Source organism: Pelmatolapia mariae, linkage group LG9 (genome assembly GCF_036321145.2).
Source record: "Pelmatolapia mariae isolate MD_Pm_ZW linkage group LG9, Pm_UMD_F_2, whole genome shotgun sequence".
NCBI lineage: Eukaryota > Metazoa > Chordata > Actinopteri > Cichliformes > Cichlidae > Pelmatolapia > Pelmatolapia mariae.
The window spans coordinates 35,548,843-35,564,699 of record NC_086235.1 but is presented as its reverse complement, the minus strand read 5'-3'; the positions used below and the strand labels follow the sequence as shown (position 1 = coordinate 35,564,699).

At 43.4% G+C, this 15,857-nt stretch overlaps 1 protein-coding gene across 11 annotated transcripts in view; it reads right to left on the bottom strand.

Moving 5' to 3' along the window:
* Positions 1–15,857, bottom strand: part of LOC134634900 (microtubule-associated protein 4) — a 120,244-nt gene that overhangs the window by 11,027 nt on the left and 93,360 nt on the right. For 8 of the 11 annotated variants that reach the window (XM_063484347.1, XM_063484345.1, XM_063484350.1 and 5 more), the window contains 6 exons: positions 9,037–10,052; positions 8,131–8,388; positions 6,584–6,758; positions 6,431–6,493; positions 1,824–2,116; positions 945–1,001 (listed from right to left, as the gene is read on the bottom strand). In XM_063484347.1, coding sequence (XP_063340417.1) covers positions 945–1,001; positions 1,824–2,116; positions 6,431–6,493; positions 6,584–6,758; positions 8,131–8,388; positions 9,037–10,052 — 1,862 coding nt within the window. The remainder of the gene's footprint in view (positions 1–944; positions 1,002–1,823; positions 2,117–6,430; positions 6,494–6,583; positions 6,759–8,130; positions 8,389–9,036; positions 10,053–15,857) is intronic. The other 3 variants (XM_063484348.1, XM_063484352.1, XM_063484353.1) reach the window with 2 other exon arrangements.

Below are 15,857 nucleotides of genomic sequence, written 5' to 3'. Positions count from 1 at the left end.
AATTGTTGTTTTTTATTCAACTTGTGTTTTTTGGTGTTTTTCTATTTGTTTTGTCACCCTGATCTACAATAAGACGGAGACAAAAGAAGAAGAGCAACAAGCTGGATTTGAAAGGTCCACAGATGACGTCTGTAGCTGTCTGGGTCCAGAACGTAGTTTGGTTGCACTGCAGTGTTAAAGTCCTACTAAACACAGCATGGTGTTCATGTGTAAATTATGATCAGTGGATGAACCCACACTGGCCATGCCCATCTTTCATATACAGTCTATGGTAATGATCACATGTACCAATCATGTGCAGGTGACTGTATCCGTGTGTGACTGATCTTTATTTGGACTTCAGTGACTCGTACGGCTGTTAACAGTTAACATTTAAATGAGTTAAGTTCAAAGAATAATTCGTGTGCTTCTGTCACTTTTGTAATGCAAACTGATTTTGTGTCTGTTTACATTTCATGGTCATGTCAGTTCTCTTATATTTATAGTTTGACATGAACCTGAGAAAAATATATTTAGACTCCCTGGATGGTGTATGGATCATAACACATTTGGAATTTAATGTTTTGGGAGAGCAGCGGCTTTCTTCAAACAGCTTCTCTGCATTGTGTTAACTCACAAGCTGCTTCAAACCCCAGGCCAAGGTTAATTATCTTGGTTAATTAATGAGCAGAGGGTTCAAATTTAATTACAAATTAACCATAAATAATCCGATAACTAATTTCCCCTCAGACACGTCTGATGTCCGTGTTGGGAGAAACTGAAAGAATAGGAAACTGCGTGTGCAATTTAAAGAGCATCCAGTATACTGGCTAGCCTGCTCTTGTGCTCTCGCTGGGTCGAGTTATTAAAAAAACAACTAACAGAAATGAGAAGCAGAGAAAGGCAACCGGAAAATACATCAACAGAAAATAGGGTCATGGTGGGAGGATGGAGAGGGAACTCACTTTGCCCTGGCTGCTTTCTTTGGAGGTGAAACCCCTGCTCTGAGAGGAAGGAGGCACCTGGGGAGACAAGTCCACGCAGGGTCAACAACAACACCTCGTTAAAAAACACAGGAGGAGGAGGTCAGAGTGCAGAGATTGTTTGGAAGCACAGCAGTGAAGGTAAGGAGGGATGGGACAAGGAGGTGAAAAGAAGGAGGGGAGCAAGGAAGAATGGAGAGTACATGCACAAACAGAACCCGATCAACCCGATCGGCTCCACACTACCGGGCACCAGTGCAGTGCTCTGCTTTCTCATTTATACCATTGGACAGTGAAACCATGGCAACAACAGAATCAATGAATGAAATGGCATTTTTAAAATGATCATTTAAGGTTAAACAAAGTTAATTTTCTGTGTTACTGCAAATTAATCAGCTTTTGTCCATCAAGTAAATGTTAGACTTCCTGTAGCAATGACCCCTGATCTCATATCTTAGCAGTTATTTTGTTGAAATTCACAGAAAACTACACGAGACCAGTGTCGTAAACCTTTTTCAACATCCATCCTCTTTCAAAAGAGCCTTGATGGAAGTTGTGCGTCTACAATGACAGTAGATGTATATGCAGAGGAAATCTACTCGACAAACCCACGCAAAACCACAAACAGTGAAAAAGAGAAGAAGCAGAACTACGGAGACCATTTTAGTTAGTGAGCTAACAGGCTTTCAGTGGGTTGGACTTGGACGATGATTTTTTGTGAAGCCAGGTAGGAACCCACAAGAAGTTAGTGTCAGATGTGAAATCAGAGTTGCACAGTCCACTTCCTGTTAGTCCATGTGCAGTCGGTGTCAGAAAACACATGCCACACTCATACAGCGGCGAAGCCGCAGCAAGACCTACCTTCCCTCCTCCGGGCTGGTGCTTCATGTTGTCCGTAGAGCCGATCTTGGAGCGAACGTTGCGGACATCGGGAGCTGTGGCGGGGCGAGTTGTGCTCCGGGAAGCGGTGGTCGCTGTGGTTGAAGAGGCGGCCCGTGGGGCGCGGGGCACCGGGGGCTTCTTCTCTGGCCCCGTGCCTGTGGCGGAGGATGGCGTTGCTGGTTTGGCTGCTGTGGTTCGTGTGCGGGAGGCAGTGGTGGTGGTGGTGGAGGCAGTGCTGCGGGTGGTGGTGGTCTTAGGCTTGCTTGAGTCAGCTAAAGGGAGAAAATAATTATACAGAGCTTTATAGATCTCTCTGCCAAACTAGCATTATGATAGCAGCTTTTTCAAACCAGACTTATAAAAAAAAAGAGGGAAAAAAGCAAAATAAAATATGGTGGGCCATATCCAAGGCAGAAGCCCCTGGGACACACAAACCACTCCACCACGTTAGGTAGCGATTCACGGACGCTATACCAGTCTGTGGTGGTGAAGAGAGTGTGAAAGCAAAGCTCTCAGTTTACCTGTCCATCTACGTCCCTACCCTCACCTACGGTCACGAGCTGTGAGTAGTGACCGGAAGAACGAGATCGCGGATACTCTCCCTTACAGATGGGTGAGAGGGTGAGAAGTTCAACCAACTGGGAGGGCTCAACTGGAAAGGAGCCAGCTGAGGTTGTTCGGGCATCTGACTAGGATGCCTCCTGGGCGATGTTTTCCGGGCATGTCCCACCGGGAGGAGGCCCCGGGGCAGACCCAGGACACGCTGGAGAGATTACATCTCTCGGCCGGCCTGGGAACGCCTTGGTGATCCCCCGTACATGCTGGAGGAGGTGGCTGGGGAGAGGGAGGTGTGGGCTTCTCTGCTTAGGCTGCTGCCCCCACGACCCGACCCAGATAAGTGGAAGCAAAAGGATGGATGCTTGGCTTAGTTTATCATGAAGAATAAACCAAGAAGCTAAACAGCTAACCTAGCTAAAAAAGACAGCTTTGCTTATCATCACATTATCAGACTGTATTCAGTTTTAAATGGTTCTGGTCACACCTCAGGTTAGCTTTCAGACCTTTCGCCTTTCAGTTGACGAGCTGCCGAAATTCCCGACTGACACTTAGATCCAACTCTAGAACAGCTTCATCTCGCTCCTCCCATTGTGACTAAAATCACACCTGTGGTCACCACAAACAAGTGAATTAAAATTCATTAATTACTCATTTAATGAATAAACGTGTGAGAAATGAGACATTTTCTGGGTGACCCTGAATTTCGGAGCAGTAGTGTATAAATACTGCTAAAAGTCGACTTCCTGTCTTTATTGTAAGCTAGGATAATCACCTCCTGGCTTTATATTTATTGCACATCTCTTAATGTAAAGCTCTTGGCAAGAAAATAACCAAGTTATTTCCAATGATGTTAAACTCTCTGTTAAGCATCTTAAAGATGCGTTTTCAGGAAGACTAAGAGTTTCGACATTATTGCTCCGCGTCTTCTCAAAGATGCACGAGGGGTAATAACAAACACACAACGCTGCCCGTTATCAACCTTAACGTAAAAACCTAAAATTAACATTACAGAAAAATATACAGCAGTGCAAAAACCCCGTCTGCATCCTTTTCTCTGGTAAGAGGCACCATACGTATCTTTGAAGTGAGGGAAAGACACGCTTTTAAAGGGGAGATATTCAAACACCATTGATTTTCAGTGCTGTAATCCTCTCTGAGTAAAGACACTTTAGCTCCAGCATCCTAATCCAGCCTGAACTGATGCAGTGCAACATTTGCACCAATTCAAATCTGTCAATTCACACACTTTGGGCTGGACTGTATGCCAACTCTTCTTTCAGAGCGCTGAGGCATCCTGGACCACGTGTCCTGCTGTCAGTCCTCCCCGAGAGCCTGTCGGATATCTCCGGCTCCCGTTAAGACATATTTAACGGAGGAAATCCTCCCCCTCGCCTTCATGTTTCTAAAGAGTAATTTGACTTTCTGCATGAACCCTGGCAGATTAGACGAGCTGAGGCTGCATCAGCAAAGAGCTGCAAACTCCTGTCAACAGCAAGGGGACAGTAATCCACAGGCTGCTGTGGTGAAGGTTTTTAACTCTCCAGAGCCTTTCAGCAGTAAAGCCTCCCACTGCATAAGCCTGCCCAGCATTGTCACGGTCGGACACAATGAGTGCGTTCTGGTGTCACACTCCTGCTGACAGCTCTCCTGGTGCCAAAACATAAACTACTCTGTCAACAGGAGGAGAAAAGCCACAAACGTGCAGGAAGAGACAGACTGAGGAGAAGTGAGGAGAGGATTACAGAGAAGAAGAAACAGGAGAGAAACATATGCAAAGAGAAGGCACGGATGGGAGGGGGCACTGCGGAGTACCACGGGATCCTTTCCCTCATTATATGAATACCAACTGCAATACAACTGTCTGTATCTACTAGGGATGGGTATCGAAACCCGGTTCTTGTTGAGAACCGGTTCCCACTGTTTCAATTCCTTGGAATTGTTTGCCATTTTTGTAAATGATTCCCTTATCGATTCCAGTCGCCCCGAATGACGTCACCACGTTGCGGAGCGTCATTTACCTGGCAGGAAACATGGCGGCTCAAACGCTCAAAAGTTTGGTTATACTTTACGAGAACGGATGACAACAGGGCAACTTGCAATACTTGCAAAGTAGATATTTCATTTAAGGGAGGAAACACTACGAATATGCAAAAGCATTTGCTCACAAAACACGCGATGACCTTAAATGAATGTCGTGTTTTTAATTCCGCTCCGGACTCGTGAATCTCAACCCAGCAGCAGCGGTAACGTTTGCACGTCCTCTCCCGTTAATGCGGCAGGTAAATAATCAACTAACAGTGCATATTATGTTAGCGTGATCTGCCTTATTACAAAACCTGCCATTACTGTGCATTTAGGTGACCATGATGAGAGAGACAGAGTCTGGCTGGCTCAGATGCTGGCAGTTCTCGCTGCAGTCTACCGGTAGCGTCTCCTTTCAGGCCAGGATAGACGAATGTCACCGAGCAGTGACTAAGTTTGTGGTCAAAGGCTTGCACCCATTTGCCACAGCAGATGCCCCCGATTTTCGGTAAGTGAATGTGTTTAATTGTAGGCAGGGACATTACTGGATATTCTTGTGTAATTGCTACAGAATAATTTATGTTATACTTTGTTATTGCTACAGAAGAATATTTATTTTATTATTTTACATTTACATTTTTTTCCCCGGGGACCCTGTGACACCCCATTGAAGAGCCGTAGGCTGTGGATCTCTTAAGATCTCACTGTTGGGTTTGTAAGGCCATGTTACTCCTAAATTTCTATCTTGTTCAAAGAGAAGATATAAAACAAAGTTCTAAGCTAATCGACCTTAGTGTTCTCCTTTTTAAAAAATAAGAATCGATAAAGAATCGAATCATTAAACAGAATCGAAAATGGAATCGGAATCGTGAAAATCTTATCAATACCCATCCCTAGTGTCTACACTGGACTGTGCAATACTTTAACTGTCATTATTTCCTGACTGGTGTCCCATCTTGAGAACATAACATGCACCACAGTGTCGACCCCCGAGCATACGAGCTATACACAGTGGCTTCAGGACACCTGTTCAACAGCTTGTTAATGCAGATATCTAACTGAAAGCACTTAGCCAAGCAGGTATGGTCAAGATGACCAGCTGAAGTTTAAACTGAGAATCAGAATGTGGATAAAAATGATCGATTTGAACCTGGCTGTCGGTGCCAGACGGGTCGGCCTTTATAGAGACTGGTCTGAAAAATGCAGATGAGCTCCAGCAGCAGAAGACCACACCTCATGTCAGCAACGAACACAAAACAGAGGCTACAGTTCACGCGAGCTCACAAACAGACTGTACAACAACCTGGTGTGATGAGCCTGAGAAGGGTCAGGATTAAACTACAGGTGTACACGGCATCAAAGTTTGGATCCATACGTATCAGCGGTTCATAGCTGTAGCACATTTTGCTCTTAGCGTTAGCTTTCTGAGCTGGGATGTGGAGCAGGAGATCTGTATGATGGATGCGTAGCAGACAAATGCTGTCATCTAAAAAAGGGCAAAAATCTCTGAGGAGCGTTTCCAGCTGAACGGGAACTTGTGAGGCCACGAACAGTTCTGCTCAACCCCATCACACCTGAGCATTTCAGCAAAAACGGACGAGTCCTCATGCTTTATGTTCTCCAACAGTCTTATCTGCGTACACTTCATTGTGACTCCGTCTTAGTCTATTTTTACCATGTTTAGCTTTAATACTTTTTTTTTTTACCATATGTTTTTATTTTGTTGCACTAATGTAAGGTGACCTTGAGGGTCTTTAAAGGTGCCTATAAATAAAATGTATTATTATTATTATTAAATGTATTATCTGCAAGTCTTAGAATGACCGAACAACAAACATGTACTTACACATGTACTAACAAAGGAAAATAAACAGACTACACACAGGCTTCTGTGCCAGCCCGATAGAATATAACTAATACTCTGAGCAAGGCCTAATAAAACTGCGCGGCTCGTACTAATGACAAAGTAAAAGTCTAACAAGGTCGGACACTGTAGTGGTTTCTACCTGTGGAAGTCCTCGGGGTGCTGGGTTTCTTCTCCTCTCCTGGTTTGCTGTCTGTCTTAGAGGCTAAAAAGAAAATGTTTAAACATTTGTCAGTCGTGTAATTTATCAACACAATAAATAATAAACTGAGTGTAAAGAAAGCCACACACATACCCAGAGGCTTTTTGGCTGCAGCAGTGGTAGCGGTGCGAGTAGATCCTGCTGTGCGCACTGGTGCAGTGGTTTTACTGGCTGCTGTGGCAGCAGATGTGTTTCTGGTGGCAGAACCTGTTTGACTTGAGGCAGCAGTGCTGGACTTTGTCACCAGGGGGCGTTTCTCTGTTGTTGTCTGAAAAGAAAGAGAAAAATAAATCTGGGCGAGGTAATATGTCATCCAGGAAGAGAGAGAAGAAACTAATGAATATGGGCAAGCATCTGCGGAGGGATATCAAATCAACCAAACAAACAGGCAGCAGCAAATTAGGTCACAAAGCATCTTCAGTGTGCCTGGACGTTGTCATCAGTCCAGGCAAATGTTCGCTGGCCTCACTGAGATATTCAGGTCAAAGATTTTCCCCAATTGGCGGAAGATATGGACCGAGCCCAAAGCCCTCAACGATGATTACACATTTCACTCAGCAGCGTGTTTGCCTCTTGTAACCCTCAGATGAGGCTAACCTTCACATACAGCTGAGCCGTCCTGCAACATGCTGTTCATGCTGCACTGAGTCACCCTGCACCCCTGGGTGCTCAGCAGCTCCATCAGGGCTTTTAATATGTTGTTGGTGCAACAGTGTTTACATTTAAGGAGCTCAGCAGAAGAGGCTGACAGAAGGTTGACTGCTCTTTTTGGGGAACGAGGCATAAAACTAGACAAGCCAATTAATAAATGGAACTTTTTATTCTATTTTATTGCCAACTCACAACAACATTTGACCCGAGGTGCTTTATATTGTAAGGTAAAGACCCTACAATAATACAAAAGGCCAACAATCATATGACCCCCTGTGAACAAGCACTTGGTGACAGTGGGAAGGAAAAACTCCCTTTTAACAGGAAGAAACCTCCAGCAGACCCAGGCTCAGGGAGGGGCGGGGCCATTAGCCATGAAAGGTTAGTGTCACAGCTTTGTCCTGACATAATATCAGTTCCATATACAGACATAAACTAATTTTTATAACTGCATGTTTGCAGCTTCTGCGGTGGATAAAAACCAAGTAAATATCTGCATAGTTATTATAAAAAAAACACTCGTGTGTTTGTCTGAATTCAACATATTTTCATATAATAACACAGACGGCTACAGTGAAACACTCCTGTTCATTCAAACGAGAGGCACAGCTAAATGTTTCAGCGTGTTTAACCCTCTTGGCTTTTTTCCTGCATTTCCAGCTCACAAACTTTACATGCATTTACATTTTCAGTCTCCATTGTGAGCCTGTGCACGCAAACAGAGCAGATGGCAAAGATTCATGACCAAGGGGGAAACAGACGGTTGTTAGAAACTCCAATGATCCTAACTTTAGTTAGAAAAAGCCGAAGAAGTAAGAAATCTGTTGTCCTGATCGATATGGATAAGGTTTAATAATATCACTTCAAAACATAAGACAGGTTTAGTTTTAAAGTGTTGGGAAGGATTCATTGTGATGACGTCAATGGTGCAGCTCTGTGTAACTGAGCAGGCTGCTGCCGCTGACCACTTCCTGTTAGCTAAAACTTACCTTGGGTTTAAGCTCACGTGTCGTGCTGGTGGAGGATGATATGGGGCGGCTGGCAGAAGTGGTGGAGGGTCGCTTAGACCCTGCAGCTGTTGTGGAAGGTGCTTTAGCTGTGGTTGTTTTTTTGTCTGTAGTGTGGGGGGTGGAGGTGGTGACAGAGGATACGGGACGCTTAGTCAGGCCTGGAGCCGGACCACCGGCACCTGCAGTGCTTGGACGCATTTTGGCAGCTGCGCTTGGTTTGGTTGCACCGGCAGCAGGCTGCGATGCAGGACCAACACGCAGGAGATGGATGGATGATGGATGGGTGGAGGGCAAAATAAGGAAGGAAACCAAGGAAAATGGATAAAATTAACAAAAATGGATGGTAACAGCAGCAGGGTCAAGCAGCACAAGCACTAATTACATCACAAAATCACAAAAATTGAGAGCAAAAAAGACAAAAAACACACAGAAAACAAAAACAACTAATACTTAGCATTTACTCTGTCGCTTCAAGGCAGTAAACACAAACAGAACCAGGACAGAAGCTTAGGCAGCATGCATGCTCTGTGGCTGTTTTTAAAATCTGCCATCCTGTCCTCCGCCTCCACGCTGCATGTCTGAGATGCTTTCAGCCATCATGTCTGTATTCAGGCTGATATTTATTAGGAGTTTGGATGATTTATGATGTAAGATGGGGAAGTCTTGTGTTTTTCTGCTGCTATCATTTCGACTTGTTACCGCATTACTGTAGTGTGCCAACATTTAGGTATTACATTTGAAACTCCACCCTGAGTCGGGCGTTACCCTCGCTGTGATGTTTAAAACTGTAAAACAGCAGTGATACTAAAACACTGTTTTATCAGAATGATCCTAAGCACATGTCAGGAGCAACATTTCACTCTTATACCCTCCACTAATCCCTACCTTGGTCTTCCTGTCTGCCAGGTCTTTGCTTGGTGTTGAAATGCTTCCATTCGCTGAGGGTTTTGTAGGTTTTTTCGCCTTGTCTCCGTCTGCCTTAGCAGCCTTGTCCTTCTTCTCATCTTTCTTCTCAACCGTCTTTTTGTCTTCCTGGCTTTTGTCCGGCTTCTCTTCCTTCTGTGTTGTTTTTTCCACCGGCTTCTCAGACGGCTTCGCCGCCTCATCGTCTTTCTCCGTCTTCTTGGCCTCGTCTGCGTCAGCCTTTTCTGTCTTGGTGTCTTCCAGCTCCGCTGTCGCCTTTGTCTCTGCGTCGGCCTTCTTCTCTGTCTCATCACAGCTGGTCTCGAGCTTGACGGATGTCGGCTGTTGCTCTGGGGTCTTTTCCACTTTGTTGATGTGCTGCTCTTTGCCATCCTTCATTTCTGTGATCTCGGGCTTCTCTGTGGTCTTGTTCTCTGCTTTGTCCTCCACTTTGGACACTTTGGACTTGTCATTTTGTGCAATTTTGTCCACATTCTCTGCTTTCTCCACTTCAGCCTCCAGCTTTTCTGTAACCTCCACTTTTTCTTCTTTCTCTGTCTTCTCTGCTTTATTTATCTCTGATTTGTCTGACAATTCTTCTGCTTTCACTTCATCCTCCTTCTCAGGCTTTTGTTGCACAGGCTGCACTTTCTCTGTTTCCATCTCTTTTTCTGTCTCTTTATGCTTTTCATCCACCTTTTCTGCCTGTTTTTCAGGCTCCCTTTGTTTTTCATCCACCTTTTCTATCAGTTTTTCTGCCTCCTTTTGATTTTCATCCACCTTCTCTTCCTGTTTCTCTGCCTCCTTCATTTTGTCTTTTTCTACCTCTTTCTCCACCTTAACCGGACTCTCACTGCTCGTGAACTCAACCTTTACACTCTTCTGCTCGACTTTATCCACGGGGTCAAACAGGTCCACCTTCTTCACACTGTCCTCCACCTTCTCCTCCTCCTTCTTCTCCTCCTTCTTTTCTGTCTTCTCTGTCATTTCTGATTTTACTGAAAAGAAAAATGACAAAAATGTGTTTTTAAATAAAATGACAGTCAATAATATCTAAGCAGAGTTCATTCAAACAGCCCAAACAGTTACGCAGTCGCACAAGCTCCGGCTCAGGACTTCCAGAAACCAGGAATTCACCACAGACTTCAGGCTCATGTAAACAGCATATCTGTCCACAGTGCATAAAGAGAACCAACAAACATCTCTGCTGTTGGTTTAAAGCTGCAGCTTCTCCCTGAATCCTCCAGCCACACCGACACAGAGATCACAGTAAATACTGTAGAACAAAAAAAATCTGTTTTTAACTTTAGTGCTGGTCTACTTTTACTGGACAAACTGGACAAAAGCACAAAAATATGTGATTTGATTCCACGACACAAGCTCTGAGGGAAGTGAGAGTCTCTTACACAAGTTAAAATAAAAACTGAACTCCAGCTTTTAAGTTCACTGGTGAGGAAGTTACTGTGTTTATGAACAAAACATGAAAAGAGATCATCACAGAAGCAAACATGCATCTGAAAACCGACTTCAGCGAGCAGTAAAAACACAAACTCATTCACAGGTTTAGGATTTTTGAAGCACTCTGTAGTTGGTTTTTCAGTCTCTCTGTACTTCTCAGTCTTGAGCTTCCCTGTCTGTTTATGTGTGTTTCATGGGTTATAGTAACTTCCTGTTTTATTTTGACAGTAACCTTTAATTGTGCATCTTCTGTTTCACTTCCTGTCTTTGCTCTTTTCCTGCCCTTGTGATTGTCTCATCTGTTACTCTGCTCAGTGCTCCCCGAATATCATTTTGTCAACTTATCCAACCTGTCCTGCGTTTCCCTCGTGCTAGCTTCACGTGTCTTATAATAGTTTGAGTGTTTGATTTTGGATCGGTGCAATTTTCCAGTTTACTTTGCTTTATTTGGCCTTGTAGCGAGACCGTCCTCCTTGTTTCCTGCAGGAAACAATACGTTTTTCCATCTTGCCCAATTATGTCTGCGTTGGATTCACCTTTAAAGGGAATTTTCATTGGGAAGTGACTTTTCAAAAAGCTAATATATGTAGAATTTCCAGTTTTACACCTTCTCATCTGTTGTGTCAGTCCTTTACAGTCCACCACCAGCAAATGAACATTTTAAAAAGGTTCATAAACTGAAGTTTTTGTTTGGTTTTGTTCTAAAAACAGATCTCTTTTCTAAGTTTGGTTAAAAAACAAAATCTTAGGTCTATTTGTTTGATATTTTATTTTTGTTTAAGCGTTCAACAGACAGAAATAACCCCAGTCAACATTTAAAGGCAACAGGAAAACTTATGAACTGAAAAATTTCAAACTGAACTTGTGAACGTGGAGCAGACTGCAGATCTGGAGATGTTGCTTTCCCTCACGCTGACTCACTAAAATGAAACATGTGCATCATTTGACCTCCAGTGATGATGACCCTACAGTGGGGTGAACTGAGTCCCATCAGAGCCGCTCACTCTGACCCAGCTAAGGAGCTGGATCCCTTCATGTCCACATCTATGAAATGAACATGACATAACTGATTCAGTCCTGCCCTCCAACCTCCTGTGGAGGACAGAAGCGATGCTTCCTGTGCAGACTTCACGATCCATTAAAGAATATTGCATATTATATCAGTGCCCTGTACTCACAAAATGACTGTTTAATTATTATTTTATATGCTCACAATCAGTGTTGACACCAGAAAGGAATGAAGCTTGATATAAAATATGAGTGTTTTCTCATGTAAATGCATTAATCCTGTAACAGGCCACAGTCATCCATGAGCAGCATAAAGAGCAGCAGTCATGTATTATACTGAAGCCATTGTTACTGAATTTCAGCCACAGATGGTTGTCAGACGGAGCACGCTTGTGTTTTATAGGCAATTCATGAAGAAATGTCACATCATTGAGGCTAATGGGGAGATAATGAGTCATCTTGATTATTCAGGAGTCATAAGTAGCTCATCTGTCAGCATGTAGAGACCTGGGTGTGGTGGGACTAGGCCTGATCTGTGTCTATCTCTGACTAGAACTAGAACAGGAGTTAGCACAGAGTAAGGTCACCAGTGCGATTTTATGGGACAGCCAAGCGGCAGACGGTTGGCCTACAGAGACGATGGGCTTACAGGGGGAGGAGCTTGTTTCAGACAGGATGAAACGAGGCTGCACTGACACCCAGGAAAGGAAACATAAGGAATATATTAAACTGGGAATCATGCAAAGCTAGGCGATGTAATCCAGTAGAGTCCAAGAAAGAGTTTAGGTGCTGGAAGAGCAAAATAGTCTCCTCAAAAAAAGGGGAAAACCCCAAAATACGGACTTAAATTAAGGACACATAGTAACACTCAACAAACACAAACACAGGCTGTTCAGCTTTGGGGTGAACAGCCTGACAGAGAAAGTTCACACGACACGCAACGACTCAGGGCCTGGGACTACACACAGCAGAGCCAGTGAACATAAAGAGGTGATTATACACAACTGAAAGCCGAGCTATGATAACAAGAGAAGAACAAACCAAAGTCTTGATTTTCTATACAGCAAACAAGGAGCAACTCAGGAGATCAACCCAAGCCCCTAATTAGAGCAGAAATGTGATACGTCTCACAGCTGTGGTAAAAATGGCTTCATTTAATCAGCCAGCAGGAGGTGACTCCCAGCCCACGCTCTCACAGCCCACTGTGTGAGTCTCTCCCACAGGAGGCCTTAGTCGATTTCATTTATTTCTGCTGATTGTGCCATAGTTAGTCACTATTTCACTGTTCTCAACACAGCAGACAGAACACTGCTGGATACAAATGACTGTAGCCACAGACAGAAGTGTTGACAGGACACAGAAGAGCATGGTTGCAGTATTTCAGTGTACTTCAGTACCTGAAGTGTTCTCGTTCTCTGCTCTCGCAGACTGTTGTTGTGATTTAGCTCTATAAAACTGAACTGACCTGAAAAATGAGGAAAAACAAACCAAAACAAAAAAAACAACGGTAACGGGGCGGCCATTTTGGCTCCTTTAACTGCTGTGTTTGTTTCGGTTTCACAGATCCGTGCTGTATGGTAGGACGTTGCATCAGGCCCAGCTCCTGCAGTAGAATAAAACCACTTCCTTCATGTGTTTTTCCTACGTTGCACGGCCCCGACTTGCTACAACCTGCTTTATTAGCAGAGCTGCAGAGGCACCAGGATGCCCCGCAGTTTCTTTTTACTCTTGTATAACACACGGCTTGGGACAACAGAACAATGAGCATCTGGGTGCAGTGAGCCAATTTATCTGAAGGTTTCATTAACATAATGATAACACTTATAGCTCATTAAGGGCCGTTAAGCTTAGACTCTCCTGAAAGGAACTGACTCGACTCAAACCTTTTTCCTCTGGCCTTATTAATATGATAAAATATGCCCACTCCAGTCTCTTAAAATGAGTCGGTGTCTGAATTTCAAAGAGAAGAGTAAAAACAGAAACGTCTGACACGTGGAAACAATAACTGGGATTTATCTGCATGGCATTTTTATGCACAAATTGCCTTACTGGGAAAATTTCCACCGGGCTCTTTGGACTTTGGCGAGATACTGACCTAACATGCACGGTTCATGAAGGTTCATGAAGGTTTCTTACCTTCAGAAGTTAAAGATAAGACGCTTTCGATTTTACACTAAGTTCCGTAATCAATCTCTAGCCAATGAATCGCTCAAGATGAAATTTTGTTAATAACCGAGGCTTCAGCCATTAATAAACGATTCAGGATTAATGTGTAAAGCCTTCCTTTTGCTCCTCAAGTGGATTATGTAAATCAGCTCTTTCAGATGCCACCTCATTAAAACTCCCTGCTCCACATCACTACTCAGCACAAGCTCTGTGGCTGAGAGATCGTCAACAATGGTTTAGTGTTGTGTTCGGCCTTTTGGTAGAAAACGCTGTGGAGTTGTAGCAGCACAGAAAACAGACTTTGTGATTTACTGTCCTCTGTGTTACTCTGCAACATTTGGGCCTCACAAGAGTCCAGGCTAACACTACTTAATCAATGAACACTGTGTGCACTTGGCTTTAACTCCTTTACAGGCTTACAGCATAACCGCTGCGTGTTGCATTAGCGTTGGTTAACTGTTGGCATAAATGAGGTTGCTCTCACATCCTGTCACTTGCAGTCAAGGACCTGTTTGAAATCATTTCTTATGGCACACAAAAGTTTGCTTGTATATGCACATATGACACGGAAGAAGAAAAACTGCAGTTCCTCTAACCACCACCTGTGAAAGTGGAGTCAATGCTAATGCTAATAAAGAATTTAGCACTCCATCCTCTGGTCTAAATATCGTCACTACTGCGTCATTTAAAAATAAATAAATGCTGGTGGCCACCTGTGCTACCCCCCAGCCTCCTGGCCCATATGGAAAAGAATCAGAAAAAGCTTATAAAAGACTTGCTTCAGCTTTAGCTTGCTTCATATAGTGAATCATAGAAGGCTTATATGATTTACTCATGAAAGTGGCCACTTTCTCATTACTTTCATATATTGTTTTAGTAAGTATCCAAAACATACAAGTTTCATTTATATAATTTTTCAAGGGATCTTATATCTGTTTTCACTCTTGTATGTTTTTCATACAAGTTTCACACAAGACAGATACAAACTTTCTTTTCCATATGGGGGTATTACTTTGAAAATCCTAGATTACTTCCTTCTTCAGTTATTGCATCGAGGTCGAGGTCACTGACATTAAAAGCAGGGGTAAAGTAACCAAACTAAACAAAAAGCACATGGTAGCAACAACACTACGGTCACAACGGTATTACTAAATGTGAAAACGGTTTTCTTTGTGGTTGTTTCTTTTTTATCCTGGTAAAAAAAAAAAAAAATTACACTAAATTTCGACACAATGTTTGTGTTTTGACTGAGTTGTGACAGCTTTCTTCAGATTGGATGCCCCTTACAAAAACAACATTTGAACAGGAAGTAGGAGGGGCTTCTGTACTCTCACTGACATCATTCAGAGCTTTTGGCTCACTGCCAGCTGACATCATTATGTAACAACTGCACCCCAACCAATCACAGCAGATGGCCCCGCCCCTCCCTGAGCCTGGTTCTCCTGGAGGTTTCTTCCTGTTAAAAGGGAGTTTTTCCTTCCCACTGTCACCAAAGTGCTTGTTGGGTTTTTCTCTGCATATATTATTGTGGGGTCTACCTCACAATATAAAGCACCTTGAGGTGTTGCTGTGATTTGGTGCTGTATAAATAAAATTGAATTGTAATGTTCAATGCAACCATATAATGTACTTACAGAAAAGCCGTTATAAATGTGGCCATGTTTGCGCCTCCAGCACTTCAGCACCACTAATGGTTAAAGTTAAAATTGTAGTTATGGATTTTCCAAACTGAGATGCTGTAAGACTGAGTTCAGTTTCTTTGGACAGTAAGCTTCTGAGGTTGTCCAAAAGCAACTACTAATAAAAACGACATAATAAAAGCTGCACTATCTGATCTCTGGGGGAGGGGTGTGAGTCTGTGTTATCAAACACGTGCTTTTCCTGTAAATGCTTTTAGCGCCATGCTTTTAAAATGATGGGGTCGAGTTGCACTGGAGACTCCATGGAACCATTTGCTCGATGCTTGGGGCCATATTTCTGCCACAAGCGGATCAAAAAATAAATCTTTCTTCTTTTCAGATTCCTTCCCATCTTCATATTCTATACATCTTCCCCATCCTCGCATCCCAAAACCTTACTGTCTAAATCCTTCACTTCCTGTTCTTCATCAGGGCTGTACTCATTCGTTCGTATCACTGTCACCATGCATTTTGCCTTGTTGCCTGTTTCCT